The sequence below is a fragment of the Ovis aries genome, chromosome 10, assembly GCF_016772045.2.
Source record: "Ovis aries strain OAR_USU_Benz2616 breed Rambouillet chromosome 10, ARS-UI_Ramb_v3.0, whole genome shotgun sequence".
NCBI lineage: Eukaryota > Metazoa > Chordata > Mammalia > Artiodactyla > Bovidae > Ovis > Ovis aries.
The window spans coordinates 19,267,207-19,294,842 of NC_056063.1; the positions used below are offsets into that span (position 1 = coordinate 19,267,207).

The window sequence follows — 27,636 nt, forward strand, 5'->3', positions numbered from 1 at the left end:
TCCTCACGCTGGCCCCCGGCACCTTGGCATGCAAGATCTTCCCGACCTGGGATCGAACCCATGTCCCCTGCACTGGCAGGTGGATTCTTAACTACTGGACCACCAGGGAAGCCCCCACTCTACTTTTAAACAAATCTACTGCTTAAAGTTTCTAGGAGATGATTTTATTACTCTTACATCACAGAAAAAATATTCGAAAAAGTAGGTATTATATAGACTAGTTTTCTTTTAAAATGCATTAAAATATTTCTAAGCAAGGAATAAAAGTAGTACACTGTGTTTCTTTCCGTTTCATTTAAAGTTCAAAGGAACACTTAAGGCAGAAGTGAAACATTCAAATTCTGACACTCAGGGTTTGGGTTTTAGCTCAATCACTGATTATCTTAGTAACTTCTGGGAAACAATATCCACCTATTTTCTTACTGAAAAAGATGCAAACATTTCGAGATATAGATTCATCAGCGAATCTTTTTGAAACAAATGGGCATCCATTCAAATAACTCTAGAATCTCACCTAAGTCACACAAAACCGACAGATTGCTTAGTTCATGTTCTCTCAAGTCAAAAGGAAGGTCCAAAATAGGGATTTTGCCATTTGAAACTGGAAAAGGAATGTCCACATTATTTCTGCAGGGTGCTGTTTACCTTAAAGACGTGAAAGGCTTCAAACTGGATGTTGGGGCTTTTATCCCGGAGGAGGTTCATCGTCAGTTTGAGGTTCTCTGGCTTGCTGATGTACTTGGTCATGATGGCAAAGTTGTGCCGGTCCAGGATCAGTTCACCTAGCAGCTACAGAAAAACACAAAACCAAAGTAGAATCTGAGAGTCCTCTTATTCAAAATATATCCCACTCCTTTCTCACCAGAAAACAAAATGTAAGTTATGAATGTTGACGTGAAAAAAAAAAATCAGAGTCCTTAAGTGCATCTTAAAGTGCAGGCATGGAAGCTGTAGTCATCCTTGTTATTTTTAAACTTTTCATATAGTCTTGCTAAAGTCAGTGCTTAATCCATTTCTGAGTCTTTTTTTTTTTTTTTTATGCCATTCATTGTTGCAGCTTTAAAAAAAGCTCTTTCAGGCTTCCCTAGTGGTCCAGTGGTTAAGGATCCACCTTGCAAAGTAGGGGACACGGGGTCCATCCTTGGTCCAGGAAGATCCCACATGCTCAGTGGCAGCTGCGTCCTCACACCTTAGAGCCTGTGCTCTGTGACGAGAAGCCACCGCGTCGAGAAGGCCACCTCCCACAACTAGAGAGCAGCTCCCCCTCGCCACAACTAGAGAGACGCAGCAACGAAGGCCCAGTGCAGACAAACAGAAAGCTCTCTCTGCAGCTTTCATCAAGTTAGCCAGAAGTTAGTTTCTAATTTTTATCCTTTGCTTTAATGTGATTCTCACTAATGTATTGCTCCTTAGGCACTGAGATAGGATAAGAATAATAAAACTGACTCAACAATGATCTCTCCCTTATCTGAATAAATATACTTTGGTAGTGCTGGAAAAACAGATAATATTAAGTGACTCTTACCTTCTTCCTAAATTTTATGACAAAACCTGATATAGAGCCAGAAGAGAAAAAATTCATTGACCCTGAGTCCATATGAAATTTAATACGTATAGCAAGTTTTTATCAAAAAGTAAAACAGAACATTTTCTGGGGATAATAATTCCTAAAATGCAGCATTACTCTGCGTTATGAACTGCAGGTTTTTGTCCCTGTAAGTCTATATGTTGGAATCATAATCCCCAGCGCAATGGTATTAGGAGGTGGGGCCTTTGGCAGGTCAACAGGACATGAGGGTGGAGCCACCATGCATGGGTTTGGTGCTAACACACAAGAGACCCCGGGAGCTTTCTTGCTGCTGGCCCCTTGATCTCAGACTTCCTAGCATCCACACTGTGAGAAACAAATGCACGTTCTTTAAGTCCCCCGGTCTATGGTATTTCTGTTATAGCAGCCCAAACAGACTAAGACACTTCAAAACAAAATAAAAATGCCAAAAGCGGGAATAGTTGAAGACCCTCTGGCAGGAAATAGCTGAACTTTTATTTTCACCATAGTGGCAGCAAAACTAAGACTCAGTGCAGCGAAATAAACAAATAAAAATATTTTTTAACAACCCAAAACAAAACCCACTGTGACTGGACTCATTGCTACTCCATCCCTCCCTCCACTACCTCACTTATTTTTTCTCATTCTTCTGCTTCTGTGGCATAACTCCCCTTGCTCCAATTTTCCCCCAGCTTTAGCAAGGTGTAATTGACAAAACTGTATACATTTAAAGTGTACATCATGAAGATTTGATAGGAGTACATACTGTGAAATATTTACCACAATCAGTTGAATTAACACATCCATCACCTCATGTAGTTACCCTTTCCTCTTTTTGCGGTGAGACTAGTTAAGATCTACTCTCAGCAACTTTCAAGCATACACTACAATATTACTATGAATTTTTTTTTTTTGGCTGTAAGCGTGGCATGTGATATCACTGTTCCTCGCCAGGGATAGAACCTGCACCCCTTGCGTTGAAAACTTGGGTCCTAACCACTGGAATACAAGGGAAGTCCTACAATACAGTATTAATAACTATAGCCATCATGCTGTACATTAGATCTTCAGAATTCATTCACCTTATACCCAGAAGCTTGTACCCTTTGACCCACATCTCCCATCCCCCTGCCCCTTACCCTATAACCACCATTCTACCTTCTGTTTCTATAGCTCAACCTCAACTTTTCTCCCAGCTGACTCTCCCCTCCTGCCTTTGTGCTCTTTGCTTTTTCCTAGCTGTACTTACTCTGCTTTGCAGAACAGAGTTACTGGTAAACTTATTTAGAATACAAGCTTCACAAGGGCATGTATCAAATCCTGCTCACGTCGGTAGCCTTGACAACTTGTGTGAGGTGTGTGGATACTGTTGGGGAAATAAAGGCCAAACAACACAGAATCCTCTCCACAAAGTGTAAAAAGAAAGAAAGCAGTTTTATTACTGAATACGTGTATCCAGAGCATGACGCTATAGGCACTCTACACAGAAAACATTTCAAAGATATACAATCCTGCCTCATTTATACAGGCAAACAGTCATAATCCAGTACATACATATATGCTCAAGATGAAAGATAACTGGTCACTCCCCTTTAAGAGACCTTCCCTGGTGGCTCAGACAGTAAAGAGTCTGCCTGCAATTTAGGAGACCTGAGTTTGATCCCTGGGTCGGGAAGATTCCCCTGGAGAAGGAAATGGCAACCCGCTCCGGTATTCTTGCCTGCAAAATCCCATGGACCGAGGAGCCTGGCGGGCTACATACAGTCCATGGGGTCACAAAGAGTCAGACACGACTGAGTGACCTCACTTTCCTTTCTTTCTCCTATAAGAGGGCTTGACAGCACCCTTTCATAGTCCACTCTGAATTCACCCAGCCATGGAAGTAGCCATTTGTTTTATCTAGCTGCTTTTATCCAACTAATGAAGACGATAATAAATCTTCTTATCGCTCTGACAAGCAAATGGTTACAGCTTGGAGAGCAGGACCAAGGTTAAATTCTCCTGTGATGGAGAGGCAGGAGTGCTATCTTCCTAGATGTTCACATTCCAGGGGGACGGCTCCCAGACTCTCAAAAAAATTATGCTAGGTTGTAAAACTGACAAGAAGCTTCTAAAGATATACATACAGATATGCACACACATATATTCCTCTGCACATATACCCACACTTAGGGGTTCCCCTGGTGTCTCGGTGGTGAAGAATCTGCCTGCAGTGCAGGAGATGCAGGTTCTATCCCTGGCTTGGGAAGATACTCTGGAGAGGGAATGGCAACGCACTCCAGTATTCTTGCTGGAGAATTCCATGGACAGAGGAGCCTGGCGGGCTACGTAGCCTGGCTACAGTCTATGGCGTCGCACAGAGTCAGATACAACTGAAGCCACTGAGCACGCACACACACACACACACACACACACACACACACACATATGAATATATAGCTTCTGTGTAACTATAAATTCTATGTAGATACATATTTATTTAAATATAATATGTATAATATGTACACATATATCATATACTCCTACACATATCAAAAGGTCTTTTGACCACAGAGAAATTTCATTTAAAAAATTTAAAATTTGTGCGCACACACACATTCAATAAAAATTTATTGTAGTGATATTTATGAGTTAAGTTCAGGTAAAGTCATTTCAATTTTTATTACATGGGGATGCCTACATATAAATTCTATCAATCTATCCTCCTTATATAATTTCACTACTTTTCAGAAGCAAGCAATTGTGTCAAACCACTTGGCCAAAAACACTGAGTCTTTCAGTCATTAGATATTAGTCTATTCATTAATACTGATAGTAAGTAAAAGTGTTCCATTTCATAATAATACAAAGCATTATAAAGAAATACTGTACTAAGTAAATGGCAAAAGATTCATATTTCTGTTTCTTTAAATTTCATGTTACAGGCTTAATGAAACATGGCCACAGTGAAACCATGTAGAAGTAATAAGAGCTTTAAAAATAAAAACTTTATATTTTAATAAAATTGATCAGTTCAGTTCAGTTGCTCAGTCGTGTCCAACTCTTTGTGACCCCATGAATCGCAGCACAGCAGGCCTCCCTGTCCATCACCAACTCCCGGAGTTCACTCAGACTCCCGTCCATCGAGTCAGTGATGCCATCCAGCCATCTCATCCTCTGCCATCCCCTTCTCCTCCTGCCCCCAAACCCTCCCAGCATCAGAGTCTTTTCCAATGAGTCAACTCTTCGCATGAGGTGGCCAAAGTATTGGAGTTTCAGCTTTAGCATCATTCCTTCCAAAGAAATCCCAGGGCTGATCTCCTTCAGAATGGACTGGCTGGATCTCCTTGCAGTCCAAGGGACTCTCAAGAGTCTTCTCCAACACCACAGTTCAAAAGCATCAATTCTTCGGCGCTCAGCCTTATACACAGTCCAACTCTCACATCCATACATGACCACAGGAAAAACCATGGCCTTGACTAGACGGACCTTAGTCGGCAAAGTAATGTCTCTGCTTTTGAATATACTATCTAGGTTGGTCATAGCTTTTATTCCAAGGAGTAAGCGTCTTTTAATTTCATGGCTGCAATCACCATCTGCAGTGATTTTGGAGCCTAAAAAAATAAAGTCTGACACTGTTTCCCCATCTATTTCCCATGAAGTGATGGGACCAGATGCCATGATCTTCGTTTTCTGAATGTTGAGCTTTAAGCCAACTTTTTCACTCTCCACTTTCACTTTCATCAAGAGGCTTTTTTTTTTAGCTCCTCTTCCCTTTCTGCCATAAGGGTGGTGTCATCTGCATATCTGAGGTTATTGATGTTTCTCCCGGCAATCTTGATTCCAGCTTGTGCTTCTTCCAGTCCAGCGTTTCTCATAGAAGTTAAATAAGCAGAGTGACAATATACAGCCTTGACATTCTCCTTTTCCTATTTGGAACCAGTCTGTTGTTCCATGTCCAGTTCTAACGGCTGCTTCCTGATCTGCATACAGATTTCTCAAGAGGCAGGTAAGTGGTCTGGTATTCCCATCTCTTTCAGAATTTTTCACAGTTTATTGTGATCCACACAGTCAAAGGCTTTGGCATAGTCAATAAAGCAGAAATAGATGTTTTGATCTAGCGGATGTCGGCAATTTGATCTCTGGTTCCTCTGCCTTTTCTAAAACCAGCTTGAACATCAGGAAGTTCACGGTTCACATATGGCTGAAGTCTGGCTTGGAGAATTTTGAGCATTACTTTACTAGCGTGTGAGATGAGTGCAATTGTGCAGTAGTTTGAGCATTCTTTGGCATTGCCTTTCTTTGGGATTGGAATGAAAACTGACCTTTTCCAGTTTTGTGGCCACTGCTGAGTTTTCCAAATTTGTTGGCATATGGAGTGCAGCACTTTCACAGCATCATCTTTTAGGATTTGAAACAGCTCAACTGGAATTCCATCACCTCCACTAGCTTTGTTCATAGCGATGCTTTCTAAGGCCCACTTTACTTCACATTCCAGGATGTCTGGCTCTAGATGAGTGATCACACCATCGTGATTATCTGGGTCATGAAGATCTTTTTTGTACAGTTCTTCTGTGTATTCTTGCCACCTCTTCTTAATATCTTCTGCTTCTATTAGGTCCATACCATTTGTGACCTTTATCGAGCCCATCTTTGCATGAAATGTTCCCTTGGTATCTCTAATTTTCTTGAAGAGATCTCTAGTCTTTCCCATTCTGTTCTTTTCCTCTATTTCTTTGCATTGATCGCTGAAGAAGGCTTTATCTCTTCTTGCTATTCTCTGGAACTCTGCATTCAGACGCTTATATCAGAGCCATCCCCAAACCCAAAATTCCACCAAGCTTCTTCTGAATTATAATCTTTCCTGCTAGTAATTAAATACCAGGCCTCTGAAGAAGATAAGAAATAAATCCTAAGCTGTGTCACCTGAGTGAAAGGAATTTCTCTGTTAATTTCTTTTTATTGACACCAAGAATCTAAGCACCTCAAGATAGTTCAAAAAATTTAGAATATGATTAACAATAAGCAGCAGGTAGCAAATACTTTGGAATCAGAAAATAGCCTAGTTTTCAGTCTATTACTTACACGGTACTGTGAGTAAATATACTTATGATAATCTAACCTCTCTTGTTTTCTAAAATTATGAAATATCACAGAATACTACAGAATCCAGAGATATAAACATTGTTACATCAAAACAGGACACACTGCTACCACAGATCTAATTTCCCAAAGGAAAACCCACCAGCGCATGGGGGAATTCTCCAGAACCATGTTCTTCGGTTGAAGACAAGAGCAAACAATATTTAAGGAGTTCATTCCTTGAACAGAGTGATACAAGACCATCTAAGCAATACCTCTACCTAGAATCTAGCATTCAAAAAGGATATCTTCAATAATGATTTGAACAATTTTTGCATTCTTGATATGCTTTATCTGCCTTTTACCAGCGCTTTTCAATGTCTGACCAATGCTCGGTTTTACTACGTTGTAAGTCAAATATTGGTGAGACAGTCAGCTGTAAAGGATTTTAGGCAGAAATGGTGGCTCATGTAGTATGTGTGGGTAGATTAATAATGAACAAGAAAGAGACCTTATGAGTGGGCTGGGGCATCTGTAAATAAGCAGGTAACAATCAGTTTGAAAGGAAAGAGCTTTTTTTTTTTTTTTTAATGCCTTTGTTTGCTGTGCCAGGTCTTGTGTGGCATGCAGGATATTTAGTTGCAGCTCTCTGACCCAGGCATCGAACCTGCACCACCTGCATTGAAAGGCAAAGTCTTAACCACTGGACAGCAAGGGAAGTTCCGAAAAGGGGAGAGTTTAAAGGAGACTTTCTATACCAGATACTGTACAAAGTCAGATGCTCTTTGCCAGAGTCACTGGGAACAGTGCTGAGGTCTTCAGCTGCAGAACCATGGAAAAAGAGGAAGAGAAGCTGGATGATGGAGAGCAGGGTGGTGAGAAATGTGTCTTTCTCACCTTTGTTACCCACCAAATGTATATTATGGGTTGTACTAATCATACATCTACTGGGTGAAGAGGCTTGGATTTTTAAATGCAAATGCATCCTGGTAGGAAAAAGTCTAACTCATACACGTGTGTGTGTGTGATCAGTCACTCAGTCATGTCCAACTCTTTGCGGCCCCACAGAGTATAGCTCACCAGGCTCCTCTGTCCATGGGATTTCCCAGGCAAGAACACTGGAGTGGGTTGCCATTTCCTTCTCCGGGGGATCTTCCTGACCCAGGGATCAAACCCAGTGCAGTTCAGTCTCTCAGTCATGTCCAACTTTTTGCATCCCCATGGACTGCAGCACACCAGGCCTCCCTATCCCTCACCAACTCCCAAAGCTTGCTCAAACTCATGTCCATTGAGTCCGTGACACCATCCAACCATCTCCTTCTCCATCATCCCCTTCTCCTCCTGCCTTCAGTCTTTTCCAGCATTAGGGGCTTTACCAAGGAAGTCAGTTCTTTGCATCATGTGGCCAAAGTATTGGAGTTTCAGCTTCAGCATCAGTCCTTCCAGTGAATATTCAGGACTGATTTCCTTTAGCATTGATTGGTTTGATCTCCTTGCAGTCCCAGGGGCTCTCAAGAGTCTTCTCCAACACCATAGTTCAAAAGCATCAATTCTTTGGCACTCAGCTTTCTTTATAGTCCAACTCTCACATCCATACATGACCGCTGGAAAAACCATAGCCTTGACTAGATGGACCTTTGTTGGCAAAGTAATGTCTGTGCTTTTTACTATGCTGTCTAGGTTGGTCATAGCTTTTCTTCCAAGGAGCAAGCTTCTTTCAATTTCATCTGCAATGATTTTGGAGCCCCCCCAAAATAAAGTCTCTCACTGTTTCCACTGTTCCCACTGTTTCCCCATCTATTTGCCATGAAGTGATGGGACTGGCTGCCATGATCTTAGTTTTTTGAATGTTGAGTTTCAAGCCAGCTTTTTCACTCTCCTCTTCCACTTTCATCAAGAGGCTTTTTAGTTCTTCTTTGCTTTCTGCCATAAGGGTGAATAATCTGTATATTTGAGGTTATTGATATTTCTCCCAGCAATCTTGCTTCCAACTTGTGCTTCTTCCAGCTCAGCATTTCTCATGATGTACTCTGCATATAAATTAAATAAGCAGGGTGACAATATACAGCCTTGACGTACTCCTTTTCCAATTTGGAACCAGTCTGTTGTTCCATGTCCAGTTCTAACTGTTGCTTCTTGACCTGCATACAGATTTCTCAGGAGGCAGGTCAGGTGGTCTGGTATTCCCATTTCTTGAAGAATTTTCCACAGTTTGTTGTGATCTACACAGTCAAAGGCTTTGGCATAGTCAATAAAGCAGAAATAGATGTTTTTCTGGAACTCTCTTGCTTTTTCGATGACCGATGGATGTTGGCAATTTGGTCTCTGGTTCCTCCGCCTTTTCTAACTCCAGCTTCAATATCTGGAAGTTTACAGTTCACATACTGTTGAAGCCTGGCTTAGAGAATTTTGAGCATTACTTCGCTAGCTTGTGAGATGACTGCAATTGTGCGGTAGTTTGAACATTCTTTGGCATTGCCCTTCTTTGGAATTGGAATGAAAACTGACCTTTTCCAGTCCTGTGGCCACTGCTGACTTTTCCAAATTTGCTGGCATATGGAGTGCAGCACTTTCACAGCATCATCTTTTAGGAGCTGAAACAGCTCAACTGAAGTTTCATCACCTCCATTAGCTTTGTTCATGCATATCCTGCTGTGGCAGGCAGCGTCTTTACCACTGAGCCACCTGGGAAGCCCTCTAACTCATACCCTAGTCCCAATTATTTATTTAGAATAGATCAGTGCCTTCCAGAGACTGAACTCTGAGGACAATGATGAAGAATATTTATTAATGAAATTTACTTCAATTTTCTTTAGCAAATATATCCAGCCCTTACCATTTGATGGGTTCTGCTCTAACCATTTTACAAATATTAACAAGGGAACAGGACCAGGTAGGGTTGAAAACATCCTGAGAAGAGAATGAGGGCACATGCGTACAACGGGAAGACAGGACAGTGGGAAAGAAAAGCAGGAAGAAGTCCAAGAAGGGAGATATCTGGGTAAAAAAAATGTCAGCTTTATAACTTTGCCTAAAGCCCTAGAGACTGTCAATCTCTGAAAAATCTGCCACAAGTTCTCATCACTGTGGGAAATGGTGCGAGGATCAACTCCAAGCCCATGACCCCAGCTTTCTTGATCCAAATTTGTTCAAGCATCTTAGTTCACATCAACCTCTCTACTTTGGTCCAGTATTTGACAGATGCCCATCGAAAAGAGGAAGGACTTGGAAAATTCATGAGAGATTAGCTGTACATTGGCCCTTTAGAGCTCTGTTTCCTGTTCCAAAGTCCTCCACCTCTGCAACACAGAGTTTCCCTGGCTTGACTCTTTCAGTACATGGCTATGCCAACAGGATGTACTCTCCTCTTTGACTGCTTCTTTAAAAAAAAAATTTCTAATTAATTAATTTATTTGCTGCATAGGGTCTTAGTTATGTCGTGCAAGGTCTTTCACTGTGGCACACTGACCCTAGGTACGGAGTGTGGGCTCAGTACTTGCAGGTGTGCAGGCTTAGTTGCTCCACAGCATGTGGGATCTTAGTTCCCTGACCAAGGATTGAACCAATGTCCCCTGTACTTCGAGGTGGATTCTTAACCACTGGACCTGCCGGGGAAGCCCCTTCAACTGCTTTTAACAAGCCTTCTGGACATGGGAGAACACAGCATTGATGGCCTTTGCCTGAAGTTCCGTCTCATTACTTCACCTCCAGTACAGACAGCAGCGTACCCATGGTATGTTTTTCTCAATGTGGATCACAATGTATGGGTTTTTCCACAAGGAGAAACTCAATAAAGAGTGCTGAATGACTGGCTGGAAATAGTCCCCTGATCTCCCCCTCAACAGGTAAAGCTGGAGCAGCGAGGGCGCAGGTACAGGGGAGCATGGTCAAGGCTGATATAGCCACGGGGACAGTGAACTGACAAATGTGTGCTACAAGGCAGATTTAATTTATTGCTTTAGCTTAAAACTGCATCCAATATTTAGAAACAAGTGTACTATTCTATAATGTCAATATATAAAAACAGTATAGTTTAGAAATACTATATAGAATATTAATATGTAATACTATATAGATTTATATGTTGAGCTTAAAACTATATCCAACATTTAGAAATAAATGCACTGTTTTATAATATAAAAATAATATATTTTAGAAATAATAAATAAAATAATAATATAAAATAATATTGAGTAAGCTCAAGCATCATATAAATGGCTTGACAAAAGACATCAAATTATTATCTGCCAAAAACTTTCTTTTGAAGCTCTGAGTAGGATCTGAAGGGCAGAGATACAGTTCCAGCCAATGCCCACTCCCTCAGGAGCTGTCCCTCTTCATGTGGGCAAAAGGACTGCCTCCAGGCACCTCTCCACTGAGGAAGGGGAGATCCCTCATAGACGGATATGGCTCTACTCTGCCGGGTCCCTGTCTGATGAGGGACAGGCATTTCTACAGGCATCTCATCGGACAGAATCTCATATCACAAATGCTGTTTGGTTACATACAAACACAGACTCCTCATCCTGTGCTTATGCTGTACTTAATAATTTTACTGTTACTTCCAAAAAGTATTTGAAGCAGGGCACTTAGCTTGTTTTGCTACAAAGTACTGTCAACATGTGCTTCCCTGGTGGCTCAGATGGTAAGGAATCCACCTGCAATACAGGAGACCCAGGTTCCATCTCTGAGTGAAGATCCCCTGGAGAAAGAAATGGCAACCCAAGCCAGTATTCCTGCCTGGAGAATTCCATGGACAGAGAAGCCTGGCTACATGGGGTCACAAAGAGTCAGACACAGCTGAGTGACCAATACACACGATCATAACATAGAAAATGCTTCTCAAGTTACAAAAAAAAAGAGAATAATTTTTCTGTATTTCCTTGCCCACTATTTTTTGGTTTGATTTTTGGTGGTGCCGAATGGCTTGAGGGATCTTAGTTCCCTGATCAGAGATCAAACACCTGACCTCTGCAGTGGAAGCTCAGAGTCCTAACCACTGGACCACCAGAGAATTTCCTACTTGTCCACTATTAAACCAGTTATTTAGGAACAAGAATGTCAACTTCTGGAGACTCTAACCTAAAGAAATTTGACATTACCTTCAAAGATTGTCTCTTAGTCACATAATTCTCAGACTGAAGCAGTTTCTCATAGTCTTCAAAAATCTAATGAAAAGAAAAGAAATATTAAGAATGGAAACCCAACAGTGATTTCTCTGCATTAAGTCTGTTTGCTTCAGAAGTAAATCCCCAGTCCTTCAGCCCAGCCCAGCGGTTGTGCTGTGTATCTCTGGGCGGATTGCCTTTGTCCACTGGGAGGCTTCCCCGTTTCTCCATCCTCTCTTACTCATAGAGATACTGGAGGACGAGGAGGCGGGTGATACCAGAGACATGCTTCCCTCTGTTCTGCAAATTAGAAGTTGAGTAGAAAAATGGAGTAATTGAGTCCTCCCAATAAATCACTTTGACTAAAACATCTATTTTATTTTTGGCTGTGTGGGGTCTCTGTTGCTGTGCATGGGCTCAGTAGTGTCGGTGCATGGGTTTGATTGCCCCTCAGATGTGGGATCTTCCCAGACCAGGGATGGAACCCATATTGCCTGCATGGGCAGGCAGATTCTTAACTCTAGAACACCAGGGAAGTCCTGAAGAAAGCATCTATTACCTCATCTAATAAGCTGCAGAATAACTCATTTTATGCCATTTTTAAAGAAATGCATCTATGTAGTCTTGCTGGTAGCTATTAGTCTTTGGATAATTTGAGAAAGTGAAGAAGAACTAAAGAGCTTCTTGATGAAAGTGAAAGAGGAGAGTGAAAAAGTTGGCTTAAAGCTCAACATTCAGAAAATGAAGATCATGGCATCCAGTCCCATTGCTTCATGGGAAATAGATGGGGAAACAATGGAAACAGTGGCTGACTTTATTTTTCTGGGCTCCAAAATCACTGCAGATGGTGACTGCAGCCATGAAATTAAAAGACACTTACTCCTTGGAAGGAAAGTTATGACCAACCTGGACAGCATATTGAAAAGCAGAGACATTACTTTGCCAACAAAGGTCTGTCTAGTCAAGGCTATGGTTTTTCCAGTGGTCATGTATGGATGTGAGAGTTGGACTATAAAGAAAGCTGAATACTGAAGAACTGATGCTTTTGAACTGTGGTGTTAGAGAAGACTCTTGAGAGCCCCTGGGACTGCAAGGAGATCCAACCAGTCCATCCTAAAGGAGATCAGTCCTGGGTGTTCACTGGAAGTACTGATGTTGAAGCTGAAACTCCAATACTCTGGCCACCTGATGCGAAGACCTGACTCATTGGGAAAGACCCTGATGCTGGGAAAGATTGAGGGCAGGAGGAGAAGGGGACGACAGAGGATGAGATGGTTGGATGGCATCACCGACTCAATGGACATAGGTTTGGGTAGACTCTGGCAGTTGGGGATGGACAGGGAGGCCTGGCGTGCTGCAGTTCATGGGGTCGCAAAGAGTCGGACACGACTGAGAGACTGAACTGAACTGAACTGGATGCTGTTTCTATTGCCGATACACTTAGCAAAAGCATAGCAGCTCTTGGTTGGGTATGCTTATTCAATGTTCATTTAACACCACCAAATATATGGTACTGAGTTAGGTATTAGGGATGTAAGTAATCATGATAAAAATTAATCCATGGTGCTATCCCCAAAACCTTAAATTTTGTCAAATTCCTACAACAACCCTATGAAGTAGCTATTATTAATATCCGCATTTTTTAGTAGGCACAATAACTTGTCCAGAATCATAATTAGTAAGAGATACAGCAGGATTCTGCAGCAAAGCAACTGGACATAAATCTGTACTGCATTCTGAACCCCTGTGTTTGACCAATAAGATTCCTGCCTCCCAGGGAGCTTATGAACCAGACAGAAAGATATAAAGACACACCATAATAATATTAGACAATGTGGGAAACGTGTGAGAAAGAAGGAGAATGGGAGGGGGAGAGAGAGAGAAGAGTGTGTGTGTGTTTGTGTGTGTTTGGGGGTGAGGGGGTTAGAGTGTATGTTAGGGAAAGCTTTCTAGAAGAGCTACATGATGAAACCAAGCAGGACCCTGCGGGCAATCCCGGGGATGTACCTTCCCGAGTCTCCCACTTCTTGTTTCTAGGAAATGTTTACCCTTCAAGGCCCAGATTCCAAGAGCAAATTTAATCAGAGAAGTGAGAAAATGCAGAAACAAAGGACAACAGTCAAGCAAGACAAAACAGTAACAGTTTAGCCAAAAACAAAGTCAGGGATCTTCAGTTCCTCCATAAAGTCTATAGATAATATCCTGAGTCATATCCTTGAGTTGTTTAAGAGAGACTGAAATCCCCACCAGGTGGAAGAAGTTAACCATATACTGACCATACGTATGAAGACCTCATACTGGTTGAAACGAAAGGGTTGATGATGTTAACCCCTGATATACCACCTTGTCACCTTACTACCAACCAGTCAGAAGATGGTCCACTCACAACCATCACCTCTTCCTGGAAAACTATTCAGGATTTGAGTCTTTTGAGCATTTATTGCCTTGCAGTAAATGCTGGACTTTCCTTCACCACAACCCGGTGTCAGCAGACTGGCTTTGCTGCATGCTGGGTAAGTTTGGTCAGTAACAATGATAGCTGATTATCAAAAGGATGAGATGGATTCACCCTTAGAGAAGGGAGCTGGAAGACAGATGTATATTTTGGTATTTCTACTAGTCAGTGAAACTAGTTATCAACCATGTAAAAGGATTCATTTTATTAAGGGTGGGGTTCCCTATATGGCTTAGATGGTAAAGCCTCTGGTGCAATGCAGGAGACCTGGGTTCGATCCCTGGGTCAGGCAGATTCCCCTGGAGAAGTGAATGGCAACCCACTCCAGTATTCTGGGTCTTCCCAGGTGGCACTAGTGGTAAAGAACCCACCTGCCAATTCAGGAGACGTAAGAGACATGGGTTCGATCCCTGGGTGGGAAGATCCCCTGGAGAAGGGCATGGCAACCCACTCCAGTATTCCTGCCTGGAGAATCCCATGGAGAGAGGAGCCTGGTGGGCTATAATGGGGTTGCACAGAGTCAGACATGACTGAAGGGACTTGGCACATACATATACACTGCCTCTTAAGGGAAACATGGATGCTCTTAAGTCAAGGTCAAAGTGAGCTGGTGCTAGTTGTTTCCTGGAGCTCCAGAGCACAACAGGAAGAGATAAGAAAAACAAGGATGCCCTGATCTCCTGCTATCCTCTATTTTTCATAGCTTCTTAATGATCTGACTTCCGGGTAATAAACCAAGGGGGTGGATGGTTGGTTTCAACTTCTCTCATAAATAGAAGTAAGGGCTAAGAGATCTAAGAAGGAGAGAGAGAAAGGAAGAAGGAGATAGAGACTTAAAAATGACTTCTACTTACAGTGTCATAATTTTGTTCTAAGAAGTCTGCTACCAACACTTTATGTCTGGTTAGTAAATCCTAGAAAAAGAACAGTCAATGAAACAAAATTATTATAGGTAATAAATTTTACAAATCTATTCTTTTCTTCTAAGATTTTCTAAGTCAATTAATTTGAAACACAACAATTTCAGAATATTTTTATTTACATCCCAGAATTATTTCCATTTCTTAGTTTAAGGTGTGAAATACAATTTGTTTCATGGTAAAAACAACAAAGAGTGCTTTAAATTCATCATTGTTAGATTATAGAAATAATTTAACTAGTGAAACAAATGTCACCAAAGAGACAAGCTTACATTATATTTCTTCAAGCCCATAACTATACATTGTAAATATGATACAATAAACATTCAAATAAAGCTTATGATGATCTTTTAAAATGTCATTAATAACTATTAAAAGCAAAAAACTGAATGGACTAAAACCATATCTCACAAGGTAACAGATTTTCAATGATTGACCTTTAGTTTTCTTCTTGATCACTTTTGAAATGGAGGTGCCCCCTGGAAAATCCCATGGATGGAGGAGCCTGGTAGGCTGCAGTCCATGGGGTCGCTAAGAGTCGGACATGACTGAGCGACTTCACTTTCACTTTTCACTTTCATGCATTGGAGAAGGAAATGGCAACCCACTCCAGTGTTCTTGCCTAGAGAATCCCAGGGATGGGAGAGCCTGGTGGGCTGCCGTCTATGGGGTTGCACAGAGTCGGACACCACTGATGCGACTTAGCAGCAGCAGCAGCAGCAAGATTCTCGGAAGCACAAGAACGACATTTAAAAAACTATGTTTATTTTACTTATTTATTTGGCTGCACTGGGTCTTAGTTGTGGCACGTGGGATCTCTAGTGGCAGCATTCAAACTCTTAGTTATGGCATGTGGGATCTACTTCCCTGACCAGGGATAGAATCTGGGCCCCTGCATTGGGAGTGTGGCGTCTCAGCCACTGGACCGCCAGGGAAGTCCCACAAGAATGACATTTATCTCAGCACTGTCCTAGTCCTGCGCTTGGGTTAGTGGGCTGTGAAGTGTTGTGCAGTTACTAAGTAGCACAATGCACCCTTTCAAAGTTGAGGACAAGTAGCCTGATCTAATTATAGACCTAACTCCCAGGAAACTGAACAAAAGCATAAAGGAACGTTTGATTGGAAATTCACACCTAAATTATAACCTTAAGTCACCTTGATGTCAAAAGAAAACAAGCCCCAGCTAATCCTCTTAATATGCTTAAAGGCTAAATGCCTTGCCTAGGTACTATGCAGAATTTAATTAAAAACAACAGGAATTTTCAAGTTTTCCAAAATAAACTCTTATGCTTTAATACATATTTAATTAAAACTATTAATTTAATTAAAAGTATATACAAGATACACAACATAACCTCACAGAGAAAAAGAAGGCAGCTGCAACGGTAAAACTCACTTCTTTTTAAAACAATTTTTTAAATTGGAGGATAATGGCTTTACAATATTGTGCTGGTTTCTGCCATACATCAACATGAATCAGTCACAGGTATACATACGTCCCCTCTCTCCTGAACCTCCCTCCCATTTTCCCATCCCATCCCATCCCACCCCTCCAGGTTGCCACTGAGTCCTGGGTTGTAAAACCCACTTATTTTTATTTCAATAAAAGGTAAAATATTTAAAGTACTTTGCACTACAGTTTTCTTCTTTAAAATTTTTATTGGCATATAATTGATTTACAATGTTGTGTCAGTTTCTGCTGTATATATTGTTATATATGTGCACATATATCCACTCTCTGATTCTTTCCCCACATAGGTCATTACAGAGTATTGAGTAGAGTTCCCTGTGATATACGGTAGGTCCTCATCAGTTTGCACTACAATTTTCAAGCCCCAAAATAATGAAACTGGCTATTAACTTCATTTCCTGTTACTTGTCGTCACAACTTGTTTGACCACGGGACCTATCAATGGAGACACGTACTTGTTTCCCCAGGAGAACGTAACAGTACAGTTCTGGAACTGGGATTTTAAAATGGGAAAACCCTCTAAGGAGTTCATCCCAGTCAAAATTCAAACTGGTTGCTACATCAGGGACCTCCTAGTTCCACAGCATCCTTTTGGAGTCCCTAGTCTTTTTCTAAGTGGATATTTGGAATGCTCAGTTTTCACGTCCCCAATCTCCTGAGCGTTGCTAGTGGTTTTCTGAGCTGACTCAGGTTAGAAAGGTCTCCGCATGGGCTGCAGCGGGCACTCTGGATGGCTGCACCCATGGAGCTCTGCATCTGTGATGCCAGTCATCAGCCTTGAGTACAAGGATCACAATCTGCCGTGGCCTCAGGCCCTACACCTGCAACGACGGTGACACGGGAAAGAGTACCTGGCAGGTAAGTGCTGCCTGCGAAGGTTTTCCATTCGCCCTACATTAGTGTTACACAAAGAAAGAGGAATAAGGAGGGCTTCTGTGGGCAGCGGCTCCTTCAAATTCTAAGGGAAAAAATAACTTTAAAATCCAACAATAGAATATATAATAGGGTAGGGAAAAATTCCTCCAGCACATATGTGTGTGGATAGAGACAATAAGTGAGTGTGTACACATTATATATACATAGACATACCCTCACATTTATACACATAATAGTGCAAAACTGGAGGGAGTGTACCATATCCAGGGCATCTTCCCACCCCAGGGATTGATCCCAGGTCTCCTGCATAGCAGGCAGATTCTTTACTGTCTGAGCCACCAGGGAAGCCCCACATACATATATGTGCGCTAAGTCGCTTCGGTTGTGTCCAGTTCCGTGTGACCCCATGGACTGCAGCCTGCCTGGCTCCTCTGTCCATGGGATTCTCCAGGCAAGAATACTGGAGTGGGTTGCCATGCCCTCCTCCCGACCCAGGGATCAAACCTGTGTCTCTTACATCTCCTGCATTGGCAGGTGGGTACCTTACCACCAGCACCACCCGGGAAGCCCCCATATACACATATAGGGTGGGCCAAAATGTTCACTTGGATTTTTCTATAATATCTCATATATGTGTGTCTGTATATATATATTATATTATTAATATAATAATATATAATTATTATATATATTATATATAATACATATTATATATATATTCCTAATATATAATATATATACACAGACACACATATATGAGATATTATAGAAAAATCCAAGTATTATATAATAATAATAATATATATTATATATAATATATTATATATACACACATGTATATATACACAATACATAGACAAATACAGCTGTTGCATTATTAAAGATCAAAGAACTGAGTGGGAGAAAAAATAGCTAGGATTCTACCAAAAAATGAAAAAGCCAGGAAATTGCCAAGAAAACTAAAATTCAAATTTTTAAAAATTTTAAAAAGTATTCAAAATAGTGTATTCTTTCATCCCACTTCCTAACAATTCTGTTTTGACAGGACTAGCTTCTGCATGGTCTAAGTCTTATGCTAAAAATTATTGATATTGGTATTTTAGTGAATTCTGCACAGCCTGGAAGAACTCGGGGTGAAATGACAGAGACACACATTCCATGGCAGGGACTCAAGATCACAGCAGCTCACAGCAGCTGCATTTACTATGTGCTGGAGAGTGTGCTTTGCACTTTACATAGGTTATTTCTAATCTGCACAACTCTGCAAAAACAGGGATTATGTTCCTCATCTCATAGATGAAGAAAATGAGGCCCAAGGGTTAACTAACTTGCTCAAGGACATACAGCAAATCAGGTGCAGACAGAGATGGAATTCAAACCACTTTTTAGCATGTCAGTTCCTAGGGGGGGGTGGGCATGGAAGAGACTGTGGTTGTAAGGAATCTCTTTGGGGAATGGAAAATTTGCAGACAAGGCCATGAGAAAATATAATCGAATAATGGTAAAACATCAATAATTAAACTGAAGAACAGTCATCCTACAGGTCAAAAAAAAAAAAAAAGGCTAAGCCTAGGAAGTTAAAAACAAAAGCCCAAACCAGCCAAGCAATCAAGCTAACAAATCCCTTTGAAAGCAGTTACTTAAAAAAAAAGTGGGACTTCTTTAGTGGCCTAGTGGGTAAGAATCTGCCTGCTAATGCAGAGGACATGGGTTCGATCCCTGGTCCAGGAAGATCCCACATGCCTCGGAGTAACTAAGCCCGTGTGCCACAACTACTGAGCCCCAGCTCTAGAAACTGTGCTCTTCAACAAGAGAAGCCACTCCAATGAGAAGCCTTTACACCGCGAGGAAGAGAAGCCCCTGCTAGCTGCAACTACAGAAAGCCTGCACACATGCAATGAAGGCATAGCACAGCCAAAAATAAATTAATGAATTGATTTTTAAAAAGAGACTTGCGTTCATTACATTATATTGACCATAGCATTTTGGTAAAATGTAGAAAATTGGCATTTTCAAAATCAGTAGCATACTAGGAAAGTTTATTTTTTTTAAGGTTACTTAGATTCTCAGAGACTTAAGTTCAACAAAAAATATGCTCAAGTACAAACTGCTATAATTTATCTTTGTGCTTCAATATTGTGGTGAAAGTTAAAATGGGTCGAGCATATGATGTTAAGACATTATTATTACATTTGTTTATTCTATTAAATGTTGAAAAATCTTTGGGTAAATTTTCAGAAATACATGCTGAATTGAGTTTGCTTTTCTCCCCTTCTTTAAAGCTGCTGTAGGTGTACAGCTATTTGTGAAGTCTTATCGATGGCTTTTCAATAAAGGAACTAACTTGCTTCTGTGATGGCAAAGGGTCATCAGATAGAAAATGGGGAAAAAAAAAAGAAAAGGGGGAAAGAAAAAGGCACTACAGTACTTACTAATAGAGAACACCTGAATTATTTCAGCACAAATATTTGCTAGAAAGAAATGGAATGGTCCTTTGCGTTAAATGTCCTTTTTATTTGACGCACCAAGGTCTCTCTTACCATGTGTTCTAGGATAGACTCCTGGGGGCTTCATCTGTAGCCACTGTACAACTGTTGTTTGGCCAGGTGAGACTTTTTATGTGCCCAGTTGCCTCATGTCATGTGGGATCTTCCCCAAACCAGGGTTGAACCAGAGTCCCCAGCATTGCAAGGTGGGTTGTTAATCACTAGACCACCAGGGAAGCCCCATGACAAGCACGTTGAGTTGCTCTTTCCACAATGTGACAGACGGGTCTAGTAGATTGTGTTCTGTTTACTGAATTCTCTTATGATCCATATCATACATGGTTGGCTATGCTCAGGTCTAAGAAATACAATTTTCTGCTTTTTAAAATTAAACTGCCTCCTAGAGCCAAGTGACTTAAGTACTGAAACTAAATAACCCTGCTGATTCTGGTGGGTGGGTGGGGGTGGGTAAGGGGGGAGGGGCAGGGAATTACCTTAAAAGTAGCAAAGGCATCTGAAGCGATATCAAATGTTGACAGTTCGACATACTTAAAGAAATCTTGGAACTGATTAGAAAAGAGGATGATTTTGGCAAGTGGTTCATGTCGAATACATTCTCTCAGCATAATACCACAACGTAAGGCGATCTGTGGGACTTCATAGCTAAAGCACAAACGAGAGAGAAAGAGAACTAGGTATTAAAAGAACCATTTCAATACTGCTGTTAATGGAAGCATAGGTACCATTTGTCACAGTTCATTCAAACACCACTCACTGAATACCTACTAAATATCTACAATGTGCCTGGCACTATTTCAGATGCTGGGGATACCTTAAAAGTAGCAAAGGCATCTGAAGCGATATCAAATGTTCACAGTTCAACAGACTTAAAGAAATCTTGGAATTGATTAGAAAAGATGCAACAGTATCTTTTGTTGGGGATACAACAGTCAACAGACAAGGTCACTGCCTTCCTAGCATTCACAATTTAGTGAAAATGCGTCTGGTGGGAGAAGAAACAGACTATAAACAATGACCAGATAATTTCATATACTTCAGGGCGATGAAACTGAAGAAAATAAAATAGGTACGCTAGAGAGTGTGACTCCTTAATTTGTTTTACTTTAGGCTAAGTGGTCCTGGAAGGAGAAAAGCATTCCAGGAAAAGGAACTGAAAGTGCAAAAGGTCCAAGGAAAGAACCAGCAGCTTTGTAAGCCAAGTAAGCGTGGTAGGAAGCCTTTGCTGAGTTTAACATACGCAATTAACACAGCTGATCAGATACTTTAACAATGATCATTCTGGCTCCCTGTGGAGAATTCTGTAAAACAGAAAAGAATGAGCTGTGGAGCTAAAGGGCAATCAGGGAGACTAGCTAGTGCGGAGGAACAGCAGCCCAGCTAGATGACGGGGGCTTGGGCTGGGCGATGGAAGTAGAATAGAGGACTGTGGGCAGGTCACGGATATTGTTCAGGGGAAGAGTCAACAGAGGTAGGTTGAGGAATAAATTTGGGCTGAGGGAAACTGAGGATTCAAGAATAACAAAAGAATATTTACATGAATTTCAGACTCGAGAATAAAATCTCTTTCCCACAATTTAGGAAACAGGCTACTTGGCAACTTCCAATTGATAACTATAGCAGGGAAAACAGCAAAGAAAGGTCTCTGAGAGAAGTTATTAAACCAGGGCGGTATTTATTCATTTTGTCCCATTTTTATGTGGAATAATATTCACAAATATCATCTGAATATTTCCTGAAAAACTCATGTCAACATTAAATGCTAATATATTCAGACAGGTACAATTCTTTGTAGAATATTAAAAAATGCCAAATTATAGTCTTAGCAATTTCTCTTATCAGAAGAATTTGAAAATCAGCCTATTGGCATGAAATGGGAGAGTTATAAGGTGGGTTTTATTAAAGATGTACCACTTCATAAAGAGGGGTACATTTTCTGAAATGTGAAGGAGAAGAACAGTCATTTACTAATAGAGCACTGAAGAAGTGATTAAAAAAAAAAAGACTGTTGACCTAGAGAAAAAACGTAAGGGGCACACAATTAAAATCCTAAAATGACTTATTAGTAAGATACATATGGACGTTCATAATTTTGCTTTAAACTTAACCTTTCAATTTCATCTGCCAACACCTCCCTTAATTTTTTGGGATATGGCCTTCTCTCAACCTAGAATGCCCTGCTGCGTAAGTTTTCACCTCTAAGATTCTCTCTCATTTTTCAAAACTTAGTTCAAATGCCACCTCCTTCTTGAAGTGTTTCCAATCACCTACCATTCAGAGTCACCCTCCCCTCCTTCAGACTCCTAAATAGCTTGTCTGTAATTCCACTTTAACACATTTCTCATTCTTCAGTGTGGCCTGTTTCAATAGATTGTTATATATTTGTTTTCTTAACCTTACCACAAACAGCTTCATTGCTAAGGATATGCTCTACTCACCCTGTCACTTTCTCTCCTCCTCTATGTGAATCTCCATGGGGTATCTGTGTCTTATTTACTGGTACCTGCCTCCATCTTTACCCTAGTCTCCAAAGACTGCTTAGTATAACATCTTTCACAAAAGTGTATAAAGAATTTAGCAAACTTCAAACTCTGATTAAACTTCTTAATACGAGGAGTCTCTAATGAGACACAAACTTTGGCTTACAGGAAAAACTGTATGATCTCTAGCTATTCTCATTTCTTAACTAATCAAATGGAAACTATAGAATAAAAGTTTCTACTCGAAACTTTCGTGTATAATTAGCTCCTTTTTTTTGTTTCATTAGGTGAAGTTTATCGGAACCATCTGTGATGCACAGACTATGTATTCTTGAGAAACAAGAGAGCATTTTTCAAAATGCTACTCTGGGTCAGAACATCGGTCATTCCATCCTAGTAGTTTGTGCCCAAGAGAGGAACGGTCATTCCTCTGAGCTGACAACTTCTTACAGTTAGGAATATATTGGGATATATAAAGAAATTCCTAATTTTCCTCAGTACCCTGTAAGGAACTTGTAATTCACATGTTTCAAACTGACTATCCTCCAGGATACTGCCTTTTGATAGTTTATTGCTGGCTATAAAAAGAAGTGCTCCGTAAGTTAAGTACCTTAAGTTTCAAATCCCAAGAACATTAATATCCTTAGGTTTGGTAAAGAATCAATATTTACCTCATCTATTTTACTCTACTTGTGGATAAGGGTCTCAAGGACAAGGACCATGACAAATCACTATGTTCTCCACAACAACTAACCTAGTGGCACGTTGCTGATAAAAGTTATTCCAATGAATGTAAATCGTTATTTTATAGGACTGAACCATATCTTCCTTCTGATTTGCTGTTTAGATCATATGCACACATGCATGCTCCGTCGCTCAGACATATCCAATTCTTTACAACCCCATGGACTGTAGCCCACCAGGCTCCTCTCTCCATGGAATTTTCCAGGCAAGAATACTGGAGTGGGTTGCCATTTCCTACTCCAGTGGATCTTTCTGACCCAGGGATTGAACTCGAGTCTCCTACATCTCCTGCATTGGCAGATAGGTTCTTTACCACTGAGCTATCTGGGAAACCACATGGGAAGTCTGGACCGTATAGTTAACTGTGTCAGTGTGGAGAAGGCACACTATTTTATATGCATGCTTATTCAAATAATAGCAAGGAAGATCTGTTCCAAATTTAATAAAAGCCAAAGTATAAGAGCACTTATCTCATCTGGTGGTGAGCTACAATAAATATTATACATAAAATGATTTGAAGAAAGATCCTGTGCAAGAATATCTCAGTTTAAGAATGCAGATTATATTATGTAAGGAGAAAAATGACTTTTGTTGCTCCTGATAGAAGAAACAAGGGCAGCCAGCACTAGGAAAAGCATCAAAAACAAAAGTGGTCTTTTCCAGATGACCCCTGTCCATTTGACATCACTCCCACTAGTTTGTGAACACTTCCTTGCTTTCTGGCCATCCTGTTCATTTCCTAACACAGACCTGGAATTAGCTGTTTCTACAAAGGACTCTTAGTTTTCTAAATGTTGAGCTTCAAGCCAACTTTTTCATGCTCTTTCATTTTCATCAAGAGGCTTTTAGTTTCTCTTCACTTTCTGCCATAAGGGTGGTGTCATCTGCATATCTGAGGTTATTGATATTTCTCCCAGGAAATAGATGGGGAAACAGTGGAAACAGTGTTAGACTTTATTTTGGGGGGCTTCAAAATCACTGCAGATGGTGATTGCAGCCATGAAATTAAAAGACACTTATTCCTTGGAAGGAAAGTTATGACCAACCTATATAGCATATTAAAAAGCAGAGATATTACTTTGCCAACAAAGGTCTGTGTAGTCAAGGCTATGGTTTTTCCAGTAGTCATGTATGGATGTGAGAGTTGGACTGTGAAGAAAGCTGAGCACCGAAGAATTGATGCTTTTGAACTGTGGTGTTGGAGAAGACTTGTGAGTCCCTTGGACTGCAAGGAGATCCAACCAGTCCATCCTAAAGGAGACCAGTCCTAGATGTTGAAGCTGAAACTCCAATACTTTGGCCACCTCATGCGAACAGTTGACTCACTGGAAAAGACCCTGATGCTGGGAGGGATTGGAGGCAGGAGGAGAAGGGGATGACAGAGAATGAGATAGTTGGATGGCATCACTGACTCAATGGACATGGGTTTGGGTGAACTCCGGGAGTTGGAAGTTGGTGATGGACAGGGAGGCCTGGCGTGCTGCGGTTCATGGGGTTGCAAAGAGTCGGACATGACTGAGCGACTGAAGTGAACTGAACTGAACAAAGGACTCTGGCTCCTTTTAGTTAGAAATGGTTCTTAGAAACTACAATCTGAGTGCTAGGGATACTCATTAACATTGGGTCATTACTGCTTCTAGGCCTTTTCAGTGGACAGTGTTAGCTTGCTACTTTTAAAGTTAGCAAATGTTTCTAGATTAGAAGCAAAACTTCTTGATTATATTGAGGAGGCCAAATGTTTGCTGAAAGATATTTTATAAAGCTTTTCCTAGCGTTTTTTTATATATCTTATATAGATGTACTTAAAAAATTGATGCTTGATTAAAAGTACAATTATATAAGATGTATGAAAACACATTAAGTCCACTAGTTCATAATGATACTACAAAAAAAAAAAACAGAAAAAATAAGGGAGAGGTGTTGGGAAGATAGAGAAAAAAAACACAGCAAAATATCAATGGTTATGAAGGTTGGGACATGGGATTTCTTTCTTCTGTCTTTTGTATATGGTTGAAAAAAGTTTTGCAATAAAATTTTTTAAAATAAGATTATTAGGAGAAATTTACTATTTTAATATTGGACTTGGAACAGCTTCCACTGGCAGTGGCTCTTTATGGATCAGTGAGAGCAGTTTAGCAACCTCACTCTCAAATCCCCTCAGTATCCTGGAATGTCATTTGCATGGGCCAGGAAAAAAGTTTGTCTAAAGTAAGAAAGTCCTTTTAAATAATCTTTTCATAAACTTTGGGCTCCAAATCCTTTTACCAAGTTTTGTATCCCATACCCAAATGATTTTCCTTGATAGACAAGAATCAACTTCTTTCTGTCTTAATTCTTTATGGTTCAACTTAGGTCCAATATAGCATGTTACTACCATATCCCTAAATAACATCATTATTTGATTTATGAGTGCACCAGTAAAGTTATGTTCTAAGTTTTTGCACAACTTTGCAAGAGATAATTCAGTAAAAATGCTGACCTTTACCAAATGTCTAGCTAAACTCCAGGCATTTCAAGCTAACCTAGAAAACGGTAATGGGGAAAGCTGGTTCCATTTAAGGCTTCTTTTTGTCTACTCTGTCCTCTGGGTCTTCTATAATTCCCGCTCCCTTCCTATCTGAAGGGCTTCAAGTCTTTTTAAGGATGTATTAGTGGTTAAGATGGAATTTAGAATCAGATCTGCACTGAAAAATTGGCTGTCACTCAGTTGTACATATAACCTTGAGCAATAATAGCCTTACTCTAAGTTTCAATTTCCTCATCTGTAAAATGGTGAGGATAATACCTAGTCCTCAGAGTATTGATAGAAGGATTAATGAAACAGCATAAGTAAAGACACTGAATGTAACACCTGGCACATAGCAAACACTCAATAAGTGATGTCTATAAAGCGGGACGTGAAGGAATGAGTTTAAAGTTTGGGTTACAAAATAAAGGAAGAATCATTATAATAGAGACGGTTGCCATCATCTGACTGCTATTCAGTGACAGCAACTACAGAAAGGAGAGCCTCCAAACAAATAATTCCCACTCCGAGAATGCAGTTCGTGGAGGTGCGTGTCTCCTTTCACATAATGACCTCACTGCGGAAGATACCGTTTTAAACCATCCACACCACTTCTCTTCAACATCAGCTGACGTGCTCTCCAACATATTTTTAGGAGGACAACATATTTCAGCATTGTCAAGGGATCACTTATTTGCAAGCTAACTCCATTTAATTTTTTTGAAGGAGGTGAACTTGAAACGACTTATTTATTTTTGGCTGCACTGGGTCTTCATTGCTGTGCCTGGGCGCTCTCTAGCTGCAGCGAGCACGGGCTGCTCTGCAGCGCTCAGGCGTCTCACTGCAGTGGCTTCTCTTGCTGTGGAGCACAGGCTCCAGGGCGTGCAGGCTCAGCAGCTGTGCCGCACGGACTTAGCTGCTCCATGGCATGTGGAATCTTTCTGGGCCAGGGATCGAACATGGAGGGATTTAATTTAATCCAGAGATGAATTTAACTACTTGACCACCAGGGAAGTCCTGCAAGCCAACTTCAAATTAATTTGTCTTCACTTGCTGAAACACAAATCTGATATTTTTCTCCCAAAACAATCCAATGGCTTCCCATTTCCTACAGGATGATGTCAAATGCTTTAGCTTAACATTTTAGAATCTCCAGATGGGAGTAAAAATGGATCATTTCAGCCTTTTCCACCAATAACCAGGTATGAGGATCATACCCCATTAAATCTTGTAGATATACCTGAACTGGAAATGAACACTTCCCTTTACAGTATTATTCTGACACTTATGTATGGTCTTAATTATATTTGTTCAAACTTTTACTCAGTGTGAACTGCAGCTCTTAAGAGGGATAGTAATAATAATTTCTTAGACTAGTAGTTACCAAGTAAAGTACCATGTGCTCAGTGCTAAACTCTGCAGAAACTACCTCACTAAAAGACTCATAATGACCTACTGAAGTAGGTATTATTATTGTCTTCAGATTGCAAGGAGGAAATCAAGACTTAAGGAAGTTAGGTAACTTGCCCAAAGTCTTAGCAAGTAAATAGCAGAACCCTGACTGTACACAAAAATCTGTCTGACAATGCATATAATGTAACATTATTTTGTGCAAAGGTAATATTACAAATTTTACTCTTTACAAATAAGGTAACTGAGACTTGGTGGAAAGCTGCAGAGGCTTGCCCAAGGTCACAGAGATAAGTGCAAGAGACCAGAAAAAGGAATAATCAGAGAACAAAAAAAGAGTTCTTATAAATTAAAAATAGGGTAGTTGAAAGTTCAGTTGAGTTTATCTTCAATGGAAGATACAATTAAGAACATCTTCTGACCAGTGAGACAAAAAGACAAACAGAAAACAGAAGAGTTAAGAAATCAATCTCAGAGATTTTGCTTTGACTAACAGGAGGTCTAGAAAGTAAGGACAGAGAATATGGAAGGGAATACATTTTCAAAGAAACA

At 40.5% G+C, this 27,636-nt stretch overlaps 1 protein-coding gene across 13 annotated transcripts in view; it reads right to left on the bottom strand.

The window, feature by feature from the left end:
- CAB39L (calcium binding protein 39 like) overlaps positions 1 to 27,636 on the bottom strand; it is a 91,832-nt gene that overhangs the window by 11,568 nt on the left and 52,628 nt on the right. For 12 of the 13 annotated variants that reach the window (XM_012184464.4, XM_060394366.1, XM_060394364.1 and 9 more), the window contains 4 exons: positions 20,421 to 20,589; positions 15,028 to 15,087; positions 11,713 to 11,778; positions 646 to 789 (listed from right to left, as the gene is read on the bottom strand). In XM_012184464.4, the coding sequence (XP_012039854.1) occupies positions 646 to 789; positions 11,713 to 11,778; positions 15,028 to 15,087; positions 20,421 to 20,589 (439 nt within the window). The remainder of the gene's footprint in view (positions 1 to 645; positions 790 to 11,712; positions 11,779 to 15,027; positions 15,088 to 20,420; positions 20,590 to 27,636) is intronic. The other variant, XM_042254742.2, reaches the window with a different exon arrangement.